The following is a 14,268-nucleotide window of genomic DNA, read 5'->3' on the forward strand; positions in this document are numbered from 1 at the left end:
ATGATAGTTTGGATAGAAATACTCAAAACAGAGTTCCTCCAAGTAATTTTAGTTATTTTTTTGGTTCTTTTGGGTAGTTTGAGTACAAAATATCCTAACCGAATCGGGTAATATGGTTACTTTGAGTACTATTATCCAAACATGTTTCAGATACTTTAGTTATTCGGTTATTTTCAGGGTTTTTACATCAAAATCGAACCCACCCGAACACGGAAGAACCCGACTCAGAATTTTGTAATACCCGAACAGAACTTAATTTTCAAACTCGAAAAACCCGATATCCGAAAGAACTAACCTGTACCCAACGGATACCCAAATGTCCATACCTATTAAAAAAATAACAAAATCAATAATCTCATCTCGTGCAAGGCACGGTTTATTACCTAGTGGTTTTTATTAAGCAAACATTAATGATTACAAAAAAAATATCTTAGAATAGAATAGGAAAGAGACGGTCATGGAGATATTAATAGACACAAAACAAACTCACTCGAGTCACATTATATAGTTAGTCCCATGGCATATATCGAATCTTATGACATTATTGTGAAAAGACAGAGATTGATTAATGCTCTAAACTGATAGTTGCGTCATGCAAAGTATATATATAAGAATATGTTTCTACAAGCTTTAAGAGATTGACAGAGATCAAATCTGATAGAGAGGCTTGACATCCTGTGTTGACCGATCCATGTACTGATAAACCGATGGTGTTTGAAAAAGCTGATGCGGATAACCATTGGTGTTGACGTTGTAGCCGTACATGTCCATGTTCTGCAACCCGTTTATTAGTTGTCCCACATCGGACACATATGTGATCCTTGGGCAATATATATGTGTATGGGCAATCCTCCACTCTTGAGCTAGCTTTTGGGTGTGAGTTAGGCCCATCACTTATTAGTTGTCCCACATCGGACACATATGTGATCCTTGGGCAATATATATGTGTATGGGCAATCCTCCACTCTTGAGCTAGCTTTTGGGTGTGAGTTAGGCCCATCACTAATATGGTATCAGAGCCAGGTTAAGCCCAGCAGATGATTTCCCATATAAATAGTTGTCTACCTATGTAGCCTATAAAAATGGCCCATCTTGCTGTGGTATGTCCGAGATGTTGGGCTTGGGCTGTTTCCGTTGGACCGTTTCCCACCCACATCTCGAGAGGGGCTATTAGTTGTCCCACATCGGACACATATGTGATCCTTGGGCAATATATATGTGTATGGGCAATCCTCCACTCTTGAGCTAGCTTTTGGGTGTGAGTTAGGCCCATCACTAATACCGTTAACCCCAGTTCCTTGCGCCAAAAGCGACCGAGAATAGTCTTCCACACTCATATCGTTGATCCCAGTTTCTTGTACCCCAGGAAAAGCCAGAGGGACCGTTCACATCGAAACAATTCTGATAAAACTGGTTTGGAATAACACTAACAAAGTTGGTGGTGTTGAAGCTGTTGTAAGGTAACTTGTTCGTGTTAAACACCTCATTCATTCCAGTTTCTTGTGACCCAAGTAACCTAGAGTACATCTCCTCCATACACGGTCCGTGAATCCGGAACCGGAGCAAGAGAATACGCTTGGTTAGAAGCTGATGTCGAGGCTTGGCTTTGCGGTAAAGTACTGATCCTAGGGTTAAACAAATCCATGGAACCCAAGACGGTAATGCATGCATAATAGTAACAAAGCTGCTGACGTGGACGATTGTGACTGGGAGAGTGAGATGGTGCCGCCTCATGAGTACGTGTCTCGTAGCCGTAACGGTGACGGTGTCTCCTCTGTGGTTTCAGGCGTGGGGAGGACGTTAAAAGGAAGAGACATGAGACGCGTTAGAGACGCCAGTGTGGAGCCAGACCGGGTTTTGATGGTTAAGTTCGGTACTTAATTTAATCACTAATATCATATTAATATATGATTTGTCCATAGACTTGGAGCAATTAAGCACTATATCATATTTAAAAAAAATGGAAAATATCCGTGGAAAGATAAAAACCGTTAACGACGGGCGGAACATTGATGGGAAAAAAAAAATATTTTTCTTACAAAACAAAAACTTGTGTTGTGAGATCGAGCAAACCACATTGTCCCCCATCGCGCTTCTTCTTCTTCCTCTAACCTAGAACACAAGAAATTCAGAAAATAAAAAAAAAACCTAAAATGGGTTGCTTCAGCAGCAAACATCGAAGAACAGAGAGTAACGTCATCAACAGAAACGTACAGAGGTCAATTCCGACAAACCAATCACAAACCCACGTCTCTCGTGACGTCACCGCACAGAGCTCAATTCCGACAAACCAATCACAAACTCACGTCTCTCGTAACGTCATCATATTGTTTTTTGCTTCACTTCGTCTCGCTTAGTTCACTGTACCTTCGAACCATGTCTTTGACCTTCTCTCTGTCTGCAGGCCATGTTTTGAGCTCTCCGTATGATCCGTAGTATAGGAAAAAAGAATGTCAACAGAAACTGTTCGAGCATGCAAAAAAAAAATCGTTAAGTTTTTTGTTATCGAAGCAAATAAGGAAAGAAAACAAAACATTTAATGATCCGTTTTTCTTAAAATCGTTCACAGAGTGACACGTGGAATGGAGCCTTCTCATGCATTCTCACGAAAATCGTTTAAGGAAAACCTTAAAAATGCTTCTCCTTTAATATATAGGGGATACCGTCTCGTGATCACGACCCGATTGCAAAATTAGTGAGCAATATATATATATCACTACTACCCGATTCGACCCGATAAGGAGTTTAATATTTAGGTTTAAAAAATCGCAAAACGCGCTACAACGATCAATTTATTTTCTATATAATACTATTATTTTTGCATTTCATTTTTCTTTTAATAAAAAAGAAACACATAACCAACCGAGTACGACATCGGAGGTTGAGGGCGGCGGAGAGCATCACCGGCGCTGTTACACGGCGTCCCTCTGTATCTCCATTCTTCTCGGTTGAAAAAAAAAACAGAAAATTCGAAAAAAAATCACAAAAACAAATATTTTTGTATTTTTGCTACTTTTTGTTGTTTTATTTCAGATCTCATGAACTGTTGATGCGACGATCGCATACCCGTGCTAGGGTGAAGACTAAACCGGAAAATTCTGATATGGATCCGGTTAAGTTCCAGATCCGATCATCAAACCGATCATCATCATCTTCCTCCTCGATCTACACGCTAACCAAATCCAATTCCAAACACGCGAAATCGAATCTCTTCCTAACCGTCGCTTCGATCGCCGCCGTTTTAGGGTTCCTCTTCGTCTGCTTCTCGATTGTATCCTCAGGCAGAGGATCGCTTCGTTACAGCGTCGTGATCGACGGCGGGAGCACGGGGACCCGGATCCACGTGTTCGGGTACCGAATCGAGTCGGGCAAACCGGTATTCGAGTTCAGTGGAGCGAATTACGCGAGCCTGAAGCTGCATCCGGGATTGTCGGCGCACGCGGAGGATCCCGAGGGAGCGAGCAAGGCGGTGACGGAGCTGGTGGAGTTCGCGAAGGGGAGGGTTCCGAAGGGGATGTGGAGGGAGACGGAAGTGAGGCTGATGGCGACGGCGGGGATGAGGTTGCTTGAGGGGGATGTTCAGGAGAAGATTCTTGGAGTTGCGAGGAGGGTGCTGAGAGGTTCTGGGTTCTTGTTTAGAGATGAATGGGCCTCTGTTATCTCTGGTGAGTAGATGGAATCTTTTATATGTGACTGAGAATCTTTTAATTTGTTTTGAATTATTTGTTAGGTTCTGACGAAGGTGTGTATGCTTGGGTTGTTGCGAACTTTGCTCTCGGTTCGCTTGGTGGTGATCCGGTTAAAACAACTGGGATTGTTGAGCTTGGTGGAGCTTCTGCTCAGGTTTAGTTTCTTTCCTTGGGAGTATTGTGAGAGTTGAGATAGAGCTAATAGATACTGTTTGTGTGTTCTTTTTAGGTGACGTTTGTGTCAAGTGAGCCAGTGCCTTCTGAGTTCTCACGTACAGTCTCATTTGGAAATGTTTCATACAGTCTCTACAGTCATAGCTTCCTCCACTTTGGGCAGGTACATCTCCTTTTCAAGTAGTATATGTCTAACTGTGGTTTTGATCTTATGGATCTTATCTTTTGGTAATGTTCTTGATGCTATTTAACTTTTGGAACAATGTAGAATGCTGCACATGAGAAGTTATGGGGTTCGCTTGTCTCAAGAGACCGTAATTCAGGTGAGCTTTAAAGTCTAATGGGTGGAATCGTCAGTGTAGTGTTTGAGCTTTTGTAAGGTTTATTAGAGCTTGTAGCAAAGTTTATCTGCTGTGTCTTACTTATGCATTGTTTCGTTTCTTGAAGCTGTGGAACCTACGCGGGAAGGAAAACATGCAGACCCTTGTGCTCCTAAAGGATATAACCTCGACACGATCACACAGAAGCATTTATCTGGATTTTTAGCTGGAGAAAGCAAACTCGCATCTTCTTTTCAAGCTGTGGGTAATTACTCAGAGTGTCGTTCAGCTGCACTATCAATCTTGCAGGAAGGAAATGGTACAACATTATATCCTTATTATTGGATTTTTCATTGATCTCAATTCATTTCTATTGTTTTTAATATGTATAGATTTTTATCTTTAAATGCAGATAAATGCTCGTATCAGCATTGTTCTATTGGATCAACGTTCACGCCTAAGCTTCAAGGAAGATTTTTAGCTACAGAAAACTTCTTCTACACCTCTAAGGTACTTAGTTCTCTCTCATATCTGTTTTCATGCTTGTATAATAATATATCCAACTCAATTGGACCAACAAGGAAACATCACAATGCACATGTCTTTATAAAGATGGTCTTTTTCTTTCTTTCTTATACCAGTTCTTTGGGTTGGGAGAGAAGTCGTGGCTATCTAATATGATATCGGCTGGAGAAAGATTCTGCGGAGAGGATTGGTCAAAGTTGAGAGTAAAAGACCCGTCGCTCGAGGAAGAAGATCTTCTTCGGTATTGTTTCTCATCGGCATATATTGTATCATTACTTCACGATACTCTCGGTATTCCTCTTGATGATGAAAGGTATATTTGGTGAATTCAACAACTTTAACCTATAAATCGATCAACGGTTTTATGAACAAAACGTTTTTATCTTTTTTTGCAGAGTCGGGTTTGCAAATCAAGCAGGAGATGATGATATACCGCTAGATTGGGCTTTAGGTGCATTCATTCTACAAACTGAAGCATCGACCTCGCAGCATGCATCCTCTAGTCACCTCCATTGGTTCTATGCTCTGTTTGGTAACGACTCGCGGACGCTTCTACATTTCGTCGGCGTACCAATCATCATGACAGTTTTGGTATGTTTGGTATCTAAGTGGAGAAAACCGCAGCTGAAAACGATTTACGACCTTGAGAAAGGTCGATACATTGTCAGCCGCGTTAGATGACCCTTTGTTTAAACCGGTTTTCACATGAGTCTCCTCTCGTTATAAAAGCTGGTGATTATAAAGTGTCTCCAATTTTGAGGCACGTTATAAAAAGCTTCTCTTGAGCGAGCAGCATCTGAGTGACTTATTAACAACTGCTTAGCAATTGCTGGAATCATGGGGGGTGGTAGGAAAGCAATTTCTATATTGTAATGTAATGGAGGGACTGGACTGTATGCATGATTTCGATGTTTTAGAAAGCTTCCCTTGTGCACCAAGTTCGGTTTAGACTATTAACATTTGTAACATAAAAAGTCTTTTTATAAAATTTTGAAATATAGTTTGAAAATATGAGAAATTATGTCTTACTCGTGGAATTATTCAAGTTTCCAAATATTTATTATTTAATTGGATATTTTTATTAGTTTAATCGTTGTTTTGGTCAATGGCATTTTACTATTATAAGTTTTGAATTCACTATTTTTATCTTGTCTAAACTAATCTTTCAATTCGTTGACAAAAAAATGTTCTTCCAAGTTGTATAATATCTTAACATTATAACTGTATAAATTGCAGGTTTATTTATGGTCATGCATCTAATTCACTACTAAATTGATCTTAAACGACAGATATTCTTCCAATCATGTAATCAAATAATCTAAGCATAATTATTTTCTATAATTAGTCAATAATTATTCCCATAAGTTTTAAATTAAAGGATTAGGTGCCCAATAATGATAACAATGATATTATAAATGGTAAAATCCAAACTCCGTTGGAACATAAAATAAAAACTGGAAGAAAAGGAACAGCTAATGTTATAATCCGACAGAGAACACGTCGTTCACGTTACAGCATGGCAAAGTATCTATAAAATACTCCCATAGTTATTCTGTGTAATGACTACATTAGTTTTGGTCAACGGCCATTAACTCTGTGACCGCACGTCGTTTGTAATAATATCTTTTGTCTTTTAATTTCGCTATAAAAAGCCATTTTCTATATTCGCTGGATTTTCGGAAAAGTCTTGTGAAAAGCTTTTGATCTGCCTTGCCTCCTCAGGAAACAAAAATTTCTAGGCGCACAGCAAATTCCTCTCGTCTCTTCCTCCTCATTTTCTGCGACTAACCAGCAGGGACATCTCTTTCCATTTTCGCAGGTGATTTTCTTGGAATGTTCTTCTCCTCTCTCCCGTGTTTGTTTAATTATTTTTTTTCTCGGCACGATCAAATCATATATTTTCGTTACTGTTTTCATTTGGATTTTTATTTTGTTTTGAATTTCGTGGACTAGGAGTCGGAGGAATGATAGGTTTATCAGCAGAGATCAGTCACATGGTGGTCAATGTGGATGGACTGATGCCACCGGTGCCGTCGCCGCCGGTTAATGCGGAGGTCGAGAATATAAGACAAGAGTCGACGGTGGTGGTTAATGATAAGGCTATTGATATTTCAGACGAGGACGAGGATCAGGAGAATGAGCCGCTCATTGCTTCTGCGGAATGCCGTATTTGTCAGGACGAGTGCCCTATCAAGACTCTCGAGAGCCCTTGTGCTTGCAGTGGCAGCCTTAAGGTATATTGTGTTTCATATTCTCATTTAGTCTCTGATACATGTTTTTTTTTTAATTATGATGGGGATTTGATAAATCTTGTTAATTATTACTGAGATCGAGGACTAGGCTGATGATTGACGAAACGCTTTTATGTTTTACCAGTATGCTCACAGAAAATGTGTTCAGCGCTGGTGCAATGAAAAGGGAAATATTATATGTGAGATCTGTCATCAGGTATGTTTACCTTCTCTTGCAATCTCTAGGTTTATATACCTTGGTTCCTTGTGGCGCAAGTTTTTCCACAAAGTGCATAATTAATGGTAGAAAAAGAAAACGTTAGTTTGAATATGCATATAATTTGATAGATGAATGCAAGTTCCCAACATTAGGGAGAGCACACATAAGGTTAGTTATGCCCTTAGTGAAAGATTTGGTTTGAATATATATAAATAGTTCTCATTTAAGCTCAGCAACTGGATTAGTATGTCTTAAAGCTGTGTAAAGTTACTATATATCTGACGGCCTTTTACTTCTTTGACTAGCCTTACCAACCTGGATACACCGCTCCACCACCTCCTCCTCAGCCTGAAGAAACCACTATTGACATTGGGTACAGTAAATCTCTTCTGTATGTTTTTTTTTAATATTGGGTGTACTTGTTTCTGACTTCTAGCATGTGTGCGTTGCAGTGGAGGATGGACAATCTCAGGTTTGGATTTGCATGATCCTCGCCTTCTTCCCATTGCAGAAGCTGAACGTCGCTATCTAGAGTCTGAATACGTGGAATATACTGCTTCAAGTGCTAGTGGAGCTGCCTTTTGTCGCTCAGCTGCCCTAATAGTAAGTCTCAAAAGCTTAATTCTTGGTGATTTTCTAACACAACTCCCTCCTTGTAATAATCATGTAACACATTTTTCTTTTACAGTTAATGGCACTTCTTCTCTTACGACATGCACTGACCATAACAAGCGATGATGGAGAAGACGAGGATGACCCATCTAACATACTATCTGTAAGCTTTTTTTTGTTTACTTACATGTATGTAGTACTAATAACACCAAAACCAAAAATAACCAACCATGTTATTCCAGCTCGTCTTGCTCCGAGCTGCTGGATTTCTTCTTCCTTGCTATATCATGGCTTGGGCGATCAGTATCCTACAGCACCGAAGGCAAAGACAGGTTAGTATAGGAACTACGCACAAGGTTTTGTCCAGACAACCTTTTTTTTTTCTTTGTCGGTAGTATCAAACTGAATCACATGTATTGAGTTAACGACCCGAACCCTATTGAACAGGAAGCTGCAGCTCTGGCTACACAGTTTGCATTAGTGCTTCAGTCAGGTCAACCTAGAACAGTTCACTTCACGGTGGAACCAGAACCACCATCACCCTCCATGGCTACTGCAACTACGTCTACACAACAACCTGAAGAGCCCGTCTGATTCTCCTGACTCATAAGCTTTCATGGTACCAAGTGAATCGAGTGGAGACTTGATGTCTCTAAATTTTAGAATGTATTGAGTAAAGGATAATCATTTGAGCTGTAACCAAAAATGTCACTAGTTTTTTTTTCACAAATTTGTAAATTCTGTTTTACTATCTTCCAAATATTGTCTTGAGAGTTGACTGTTGAAACCACACGAATAGATTCTTCTCGCTTGTTTTGGACATGATTACAGAAGATTCTATGACTTTAAATAAGCAAAATTTTATGGACATAGTAGTGTATAAGAATTAGAAAATCAGATTTTTTTTGCAACATTGCATCATCACAAGATTCACAACAGCCGTTAAAAGTCATACCAGGTGGATTTAAATGCCAAACCTGGTCTATCTTTTTTCTCTATCCAAGCTAATCTTCTCTCAAAGCATAACACACCTCTATACACATTCTTAGCATCAATCTCAGCCACCCGCAAAAGAATGTATATAGTATTCCACATGAGTCGGGTGTGTAAAGAACCATCTTCACTTTTCGTCACATAGTGAAGGTAGTCTCTCTACCTTCACATGAGGCGGTATGTAACAGATCATCTTATCTCTGTTACTGGTCTTGTGATCGCTCTCTCCCTTGATTTTGATTCTCCATGGTGATGAATCTCCTCGTACTGAAAAAAAGATTGAATCTACAAAATTATAGGTTATAAAGAATAACTGTGGTTTACGAAATTGTTAGTATGTTTTGAGTAATCTGTAAATAAATGAAAATTCCTTCATTGCAAGTTTCTTAAATAGTATCGCCGACTTTTGTTTGTGTATGTAGTAGATTCTAGCAGTGAAGGTTTCATTCCAAACATTTCAATCTCTTTTCCAATTGTGTAACTTGTAACGCTCCGACTCCTGTTAATGGGTTACCATGCCCGCTCACTCCCATGGGCATACTCCCGACCTATGGTTGGTGTGAAATTTTTTTAGAAATTCGAAAAAATGATTTATTTACCTCATAATAACCACATGATTTTTCCATGTTTCGGTATGTTACTTATCTTTTCACTTTCAATTCAAACATGTTTAGTTTTAAAATTTTTGAAAATATAATCGGAAAAATAGGTGCATTCTAGTAATATTGTTGCATTTGGATGTATCTTAAATCTCTGTGCACCCGTAAAAATCCAACATTCATTAGATTGAACGTAATCGTAGGCATAAGAAAATACATTCGCTATAAAAGTTGACATCTGGGATTGTGAAGACATGCAAGACCGCATGTCTCCGCAGTATGGTATGCCATTTCAGTTTAGAAATTTTTTTTTAGATAAATATGTGTTCTTATATGGAAAAAAAAATCAGATTTTGAGACTGTTATAAATATAAATCTAAAGGTCGTAAGATTATTCATTCACATAATAATAAAAAATCATAAACATATATTTGCCTCAATTCGTTTTGCATTTTTGATTCAAAGTTGATTCACATTTGTTCACAGCACATATATATTCAAATCAATTTTTAAAAACCTTTTAATATCATATACCACAAGGAATATTACATGACCATTATTACATCTTGCTAATAATTTATGGAATGATAATAATACCATTTATATGCGATTTCATAACCCTTACCGAGCTTTCAAAAACGTAAAGATATTAAAGCAATTAAGATGAGTTTAAACCCAATACTAAGCTTTATTTTTATCAAGGGAGTAAGAGTTTTGGAATGTAGTATAAGAGTTCTCTATTTGTGTTGGACAATGAAAAGTACCTTGTGTTTGCGGATGAGAATCAGACCCGTAAACTGTGGGGCGAGCTTAAAATGCTGCCATTCATATGTGAACTACAATATGACTAATCAGCATATTTTATAAATGTTATATAACACACATCCTTGATTGGCCATTTATTAAAATATGATCTCGATATGTTTCAAGAAAGAATATATACACAATAATTGTTAAATGATATGCTCAATATCGCAAGGTACAATCCAATGTATTTCTTTATATATATACATAAATTATACAACAAATTATTACACTGAATATTATTATTTTAAGAAAACCCAACTCGATAGTCTTGTCAATATCTCCCCATGCAACAAAATACGTACATCCCTCGTGCTTCCTATTTTTGTATATTTGCTCCTCTTAAGTGAATTACATCCACTTAAAAAAAAAAGTGAATTACTAATGTTTATTTAATTTATGTTTTTTTCAAGGCGGAAGAAAATGAGGGGGAGCCGGTTGATCATCTCCGCCTAATAAAGACGGCGTATACCAATAAGAAGACCGGCGAGATTGATGATGGTGTTGTGAGGGATGTGGTCACCCTCATCGACAGTCAGATGGAACATGAAGTGTCTCAGCTTCAAATCGAGGATGACGATTCGGCGGGATCGACCGGCTTGCCTCGGTTCGGATCAACCAAATCGTTGAAGCGGTAAGTTCATTTTTTAAAGTTCAATCCATTTTTATATTATTTAAATTTGACACTTTCTTTTTTAGTCGGTTCCAAAGAAGAAGGACCGTTTGTTCGGTTTGGCTCGTCGGTCTCCCTCGGTTCCGTCTGCTTCTGCACCACCACCGTCCTATGTTGATCAAGAAGTCCTTATGAGTCAGATGAGGGACAAGGATGCTCGCATATCTGCGCTGGAGTCCATGGTAGCGAGTCAAGAGGCGGGCTGGGAGGCACAGAGGAAGCTGAACGAGCAAATGATGGCGATGATGAGGAGCATGAACCCGAACGCCAACGTGGACTTTCCGACCATGCCAGACCCGGACTTCCAAAACCCGTATTTTAATTTCTTTCAAAAACTCGAAATGTTTTCTTTTGATTTGTATGACTTTGAATTTTAAATAATATGTTTTCAATTTAAATTTAAATTTTATATTTTCGAATTTAAATTTTAAAAATATTTTTTTAAAAAAAAATAATTTAAAAAAAAAAAAATTTTCAATATATTCCGAGGAACAGCTGTCTTCGGTATATACCGAGGGAAGTGTTCCTCGGAATATTCCGAGGGACAGTTTCCTTGAAAATGTTCGAGGGCTGCTTTCCTCGAAAATTTTCGAGGAAACTGTCCCTTGAAATATTCCGAGGAACACTGGTCCTCGAAATTTTTCGAGGAAAACGTCCCTCGGAATTTTCCGACGAACCTGTTTCCTCGAAAACTTTCGTAGGTGTTTTCCCTCGATATAATCCTCGGTATATACCGAGGGAATTGTTCCTCAATATATACCGAGGACCTCTTCGACGAAGGACAGTCCTCTAAATATCCTCGAAATTATGTTTCCTCGAAATTCCGTCACAAATTTTCGAGGACATTTCGAGGGAAAATGAAATTTCGAGGAGTTTTTTTCGAGGGACATTTTCCTCGGTATTTTATCGAAATACGCTTATTCCGACGAAATATCGAGGAAAAAGTCCTTCAGTATCAGCATGTTTTCTTGTAGTGGGAGATGCATTTGCAAGTTAGGGGCTCCATATAGTATCGTGTTATGTTGGTTAATTACCAAAATCCTAAGCATCATGCAGGTTTAATCATTAACTATGGTAATTTATAGTTAAACTGCATTCTATTTTAGTTTTCCATTGGGTTGTGTCTGATGGGTTATCAACTTATCATGCATCCGTAATCAATCCGTTCTAAATAATTACGCACGACTATCAGTCGACATGAATAAACATATCATGCATTCTTGATATTTAAAGATTTATATTAGTATGATCTGTTCTTTCCGATGTTTAATGAAAATCCTGGAAAATATGGTTGCAGAATCTGTTTATTTAGATTTTGAAATTGTAACTGAAATCTTCAAAGCGTAGTCCGTATAATAGTGTTTGGAATGTTAAGAGAAAAAGTAAAGAATAAACACCATTGAAGTCACGAGGTAACATCATCTCTCTAGTATTCCTCCATTAATATAAGGATTGACAAACATTTATTCACGAGATATGTTTAATCTTGAATTCACATGCAACAAACTGGCCAATAACTCAAAGTGGAACCCAGTCACACTTATCAGGACACATAAGCTTCGAAGAAACCAGCTTTCAACACTTTTGTCTTGTTTCCTTATTTATACCCTAATCTAATCCACACACTAGCAAGAAAAAACAAGAAGAAAATCAAGCAACCCACAAAAAAAAAACAATGGTGATCTTAATACCATCATCTTCTTCAACACCAAAAACATCTTTTGATTTCACTAAGAACAGCAAAAATCACAGTCTCAGTGTCCTTGTCCCATCTTCTTCATCTCCTTCTCCTTCTTCTGCTTACTTGAGAAGCAAGGAAGAAGCTGTTGTCACAACCAAGAAGCTCATGGTACCCTGCAAAACCCTAAACATGAACATCAATCCAAAAGAAGATCAGGAGCTGGGAGATAAGACAAAAAAGGTAAAGAAAGCTCCGGGAGATCCAGAGATTGGTGTGTTTGGAGCTGAGAAGTACTTCAATGGAGACATGGATTCAGACCAGAGTTCTAGTGTTTTGTCTCTGACAAACACAGAAGTTGAGAGATTCGTTGTGGAGTCGAAGCAGAGCGAGAAGAGGTCTACTGGAACGCCGAGTGTCCGCTCTGAATCAAGCTGGAATAGTCAGAGCATATTGCTTCAGAACAAATTGGTTAATAGCTGCAACAGTTCCTTGCAGGAGAAGAAACACAATAATGGCCAGATTCAAAAGGTGAACAACAATAAGAAGAGTTTTATCTCAAACCTGGGGTGTAAATGCGTCTGTTCTGATGTAAACTCAGTAGATGTTGATGACAATATCTCAGTTAAAATTCAGAAGCAAGACGAGTTGGTGCAGAGGAAGTCTCCTGAAGTGTTTGGCTCCCCTGTAAATATCGAGAGGAGGATTTTTGTTCAGAAGAAGCTCACAGTTCCTCAATGGGAATCAAGAATAGAGGAAGAAGACACAAAGAGTGATTCAAGCTCGGATCTTTTCGAGATAGAAAATCTTACGGAGAAACCAAAACCTATTCTTGGAAGGCAAGGAAGCGATCCGGCTTCACCTACATGTTATGCTCCAAGTGAAGTTAGCATAGAGTGGAGCATAGTGACAGCAAGTGCAGCAGATTTCTCAGTTATGTCAGAATGTGCAACAAGCCCTGTAAGAAGAAACCGATCTTCTCAGGTTCCTCCGATCCATACTAATACTTACACCGCTAAAAAAGCACCAAAATCGAGTAGCAGCGGAAAGGGTGGTTTCTTGAGCTGCAAGAGTCATAAATCTGTTATGGTTTCTAGTGATTTAGACAGAAGTAGTATGAACAAGACATCCATGAGTTATGTCCCGAGGTTCCCTATGGAGACTACTAAGCCTAGGAGTTTTGAAACACGACGAAGAATCAGCAACAGCTCCATTGATCATACACCATCATCTCTTCTGTACAGTCATTATTGATTGCACAGAAAGTAAAACAAAAAATGATTTCAATCTATGACATCTTCTTATCTGTAATGGCTACTGAGTCTGAGTGAGAGAAGATTTGTAAAATTTATAGAAATGTCTTATTGATTTCTTGATCATAAGAACATCTTCCTCTCTTGCACCCTAACAAAAGCATGCTCAATAGGTGACGTGTGGTTAGAAAGTTAGTACAGCATTCTGCTCAGTTAAAAACACATACATAATGAAGCAAACTAATTAGACAATAAACCGTGACAAAAGAAAAAGATTACAGTTAGCAAAAAAAAAATGTCCCCACCACGTTTCCGCGAATAAAAGTTTTGTCTTAAGCCTTCAAGAGTTTGTCACAAAGTATTAATTAATTAAACTTGAATCAATGAAAGTGTCATGTTACCTAACATATCTAAGATTATGGTCCTGATGGCCATGCGTGTCTGAGATAAAGGCAAAGAAGACAAAGAACCTTAACTGTTTGATTGAAAATAGGTAT

General features: G+C 38.5%; 3 protein-coding genes across 3 annotated transcripts; all 3 read left to right on the top strand.

Annotated features, from left to right (window-relative positions):
* Window positions 1-2,766: 2,766 nt before the first annotated feature.
* LOC108852144 (probable apyrase 6) lies at window positions 2,767-5,726 on the top strand. The gene is made up of 8 exons (XM_018625648.2): window positions 2,767-3,665; window positions 3,731-3,843; window positions 3,919-4,026; window positions 4,132-4,186; window positions 4,311-4,502; window positions 4,596-4,693; window positions 4,825-5,021; window positions 5,104-5,726. Exons 1-8 carry the CDS (start codon window positions 3,050-3,052, stop codon window positions 5,387-5,389), a joined length of 1,665 nt encoding a protein of 554 aa, XP_018481150.1. The 5' UTR covers window positions 2,767-3,049; the 3' UTR covers window positions 5,390-5,726.
* A 673-nt stretch (window positions 5,727-6,399) lies between these two features.
* Window positions 6,400-8,579, top strand: LOC108852146 (uncharacterized). The gene is made up of 8 exons (XM_018625650.2): window positions 6,400-6,527; window positions 6,662-6,942; window positions 7,085-7,156; window positions 7,465-7,532; window positions 7,612-7,762; window positions 7,848-7,934; window positions 8,014-8,103; window positions 8,219-8,579. The coding sequence occupies exons 2-8, from the start codon at window positions 6,673-6,675 to the stop codon at window positions 8,363-8,365; spliced, it is 885 nt and encodes a 294-aa protein (XP_018481152.1). The 5' UTR covers window positions 6,400-6,527; window positions 6,662-6,672; the 3' UTR covers window positions 8,366-8,579.
* Window positions 8,580-12,334: 3,755 nt separating this feature from the next.
* LOC108852145 (protein PHYTOCHROME KINASE SUBSTRATE 1) lies at window positions 12,335-13,903 on the top strand. The gene has a single exon (XM_018625649.2). The coding sequence runs from the start codon at window positions 12,516-12,518 to the stop codon at window positions 13,770-13,772; it is 1,257 nt and encodes a 418-aa protein (XP_018481151.1). The 5' UTR covers window positions 12,335-12,515; the 3' UTR covers window positions 13,773-13,903.
* Window positions 13,904-14,268: the final 365 nt, after the last annotated feature.

Source organism: Raphanus sativus, chromosome 4 (assembly GCF_000801105.2).
Source record: "Raphanus sativus cultivar WK10039 chromosome 4, ASM80110v3, whole genome shotgun sequence".
Taxonomy (NCBI): Eukaryota; Viridiplantae; Streptophyta; class Magnoliopsida; order Brassicales; family Brassicaceae; genus Raphanus; species Raphanus sativus.

What these genes read in the sequence shown, in the direction of transcription:
- LOC108852144 (XM_018625648.2), top strand. Translation starts at nt 3,050, where the DNA reads ATGCGACGATCGCATACCCGTGCTAGGGTGAAGACTAAACCGGAAAAT. An exon ending in GCTTCCTCCACTTTGGGCAG is followed by an intron (nt 4,027 to 4,131) that starts GTACATCTCCTT and finishes GGAACAATGTAG; the next exon opens with AATGCTGCACATGAGAAGTT. An exon ending in ACTTCTTCTACACCTCTAAG is followed by an intron (nt 4,694 to 4,824) that starts GTACTTAGTTCT and finishes TTCTTATACCAG; the next exon opens with TTCTTTGGGTTGGGAGAGAA.
- LOC108852146 (XM_018625650.2), top strand. Translation starts at nt 6,673, where the DNA reads ATGATAGGTTTATCAGCAGAGATCAGTCACATGGTGGTCAATGTGGAT. An exon ending in TATGTGAGATCTGTCATCAG is followed by an intron (nt 7,157 to 7,464) that starts GTATGTTTACCT and finishes TTCTTTGACTAG; the next exon opens with CCTTACCAACCTGGATACAC. An exon ending in GTCGCTCAGCTGCCCTAATA is followed by an intron (nt 7,763 to 7,847) that starts GTAAGTCTCAAA and finishes TTTCTTTTACAG; the next exon opens with TTAATGGCACTTCTTCTCTT.
- LOC108852145 (XM_018625649.2), top strand. Translation starts at nt 12,516, where the DNA reads ATGGTGATCTTAATACCATCATCTTCTTCAACACCAAAAACATCTTTT.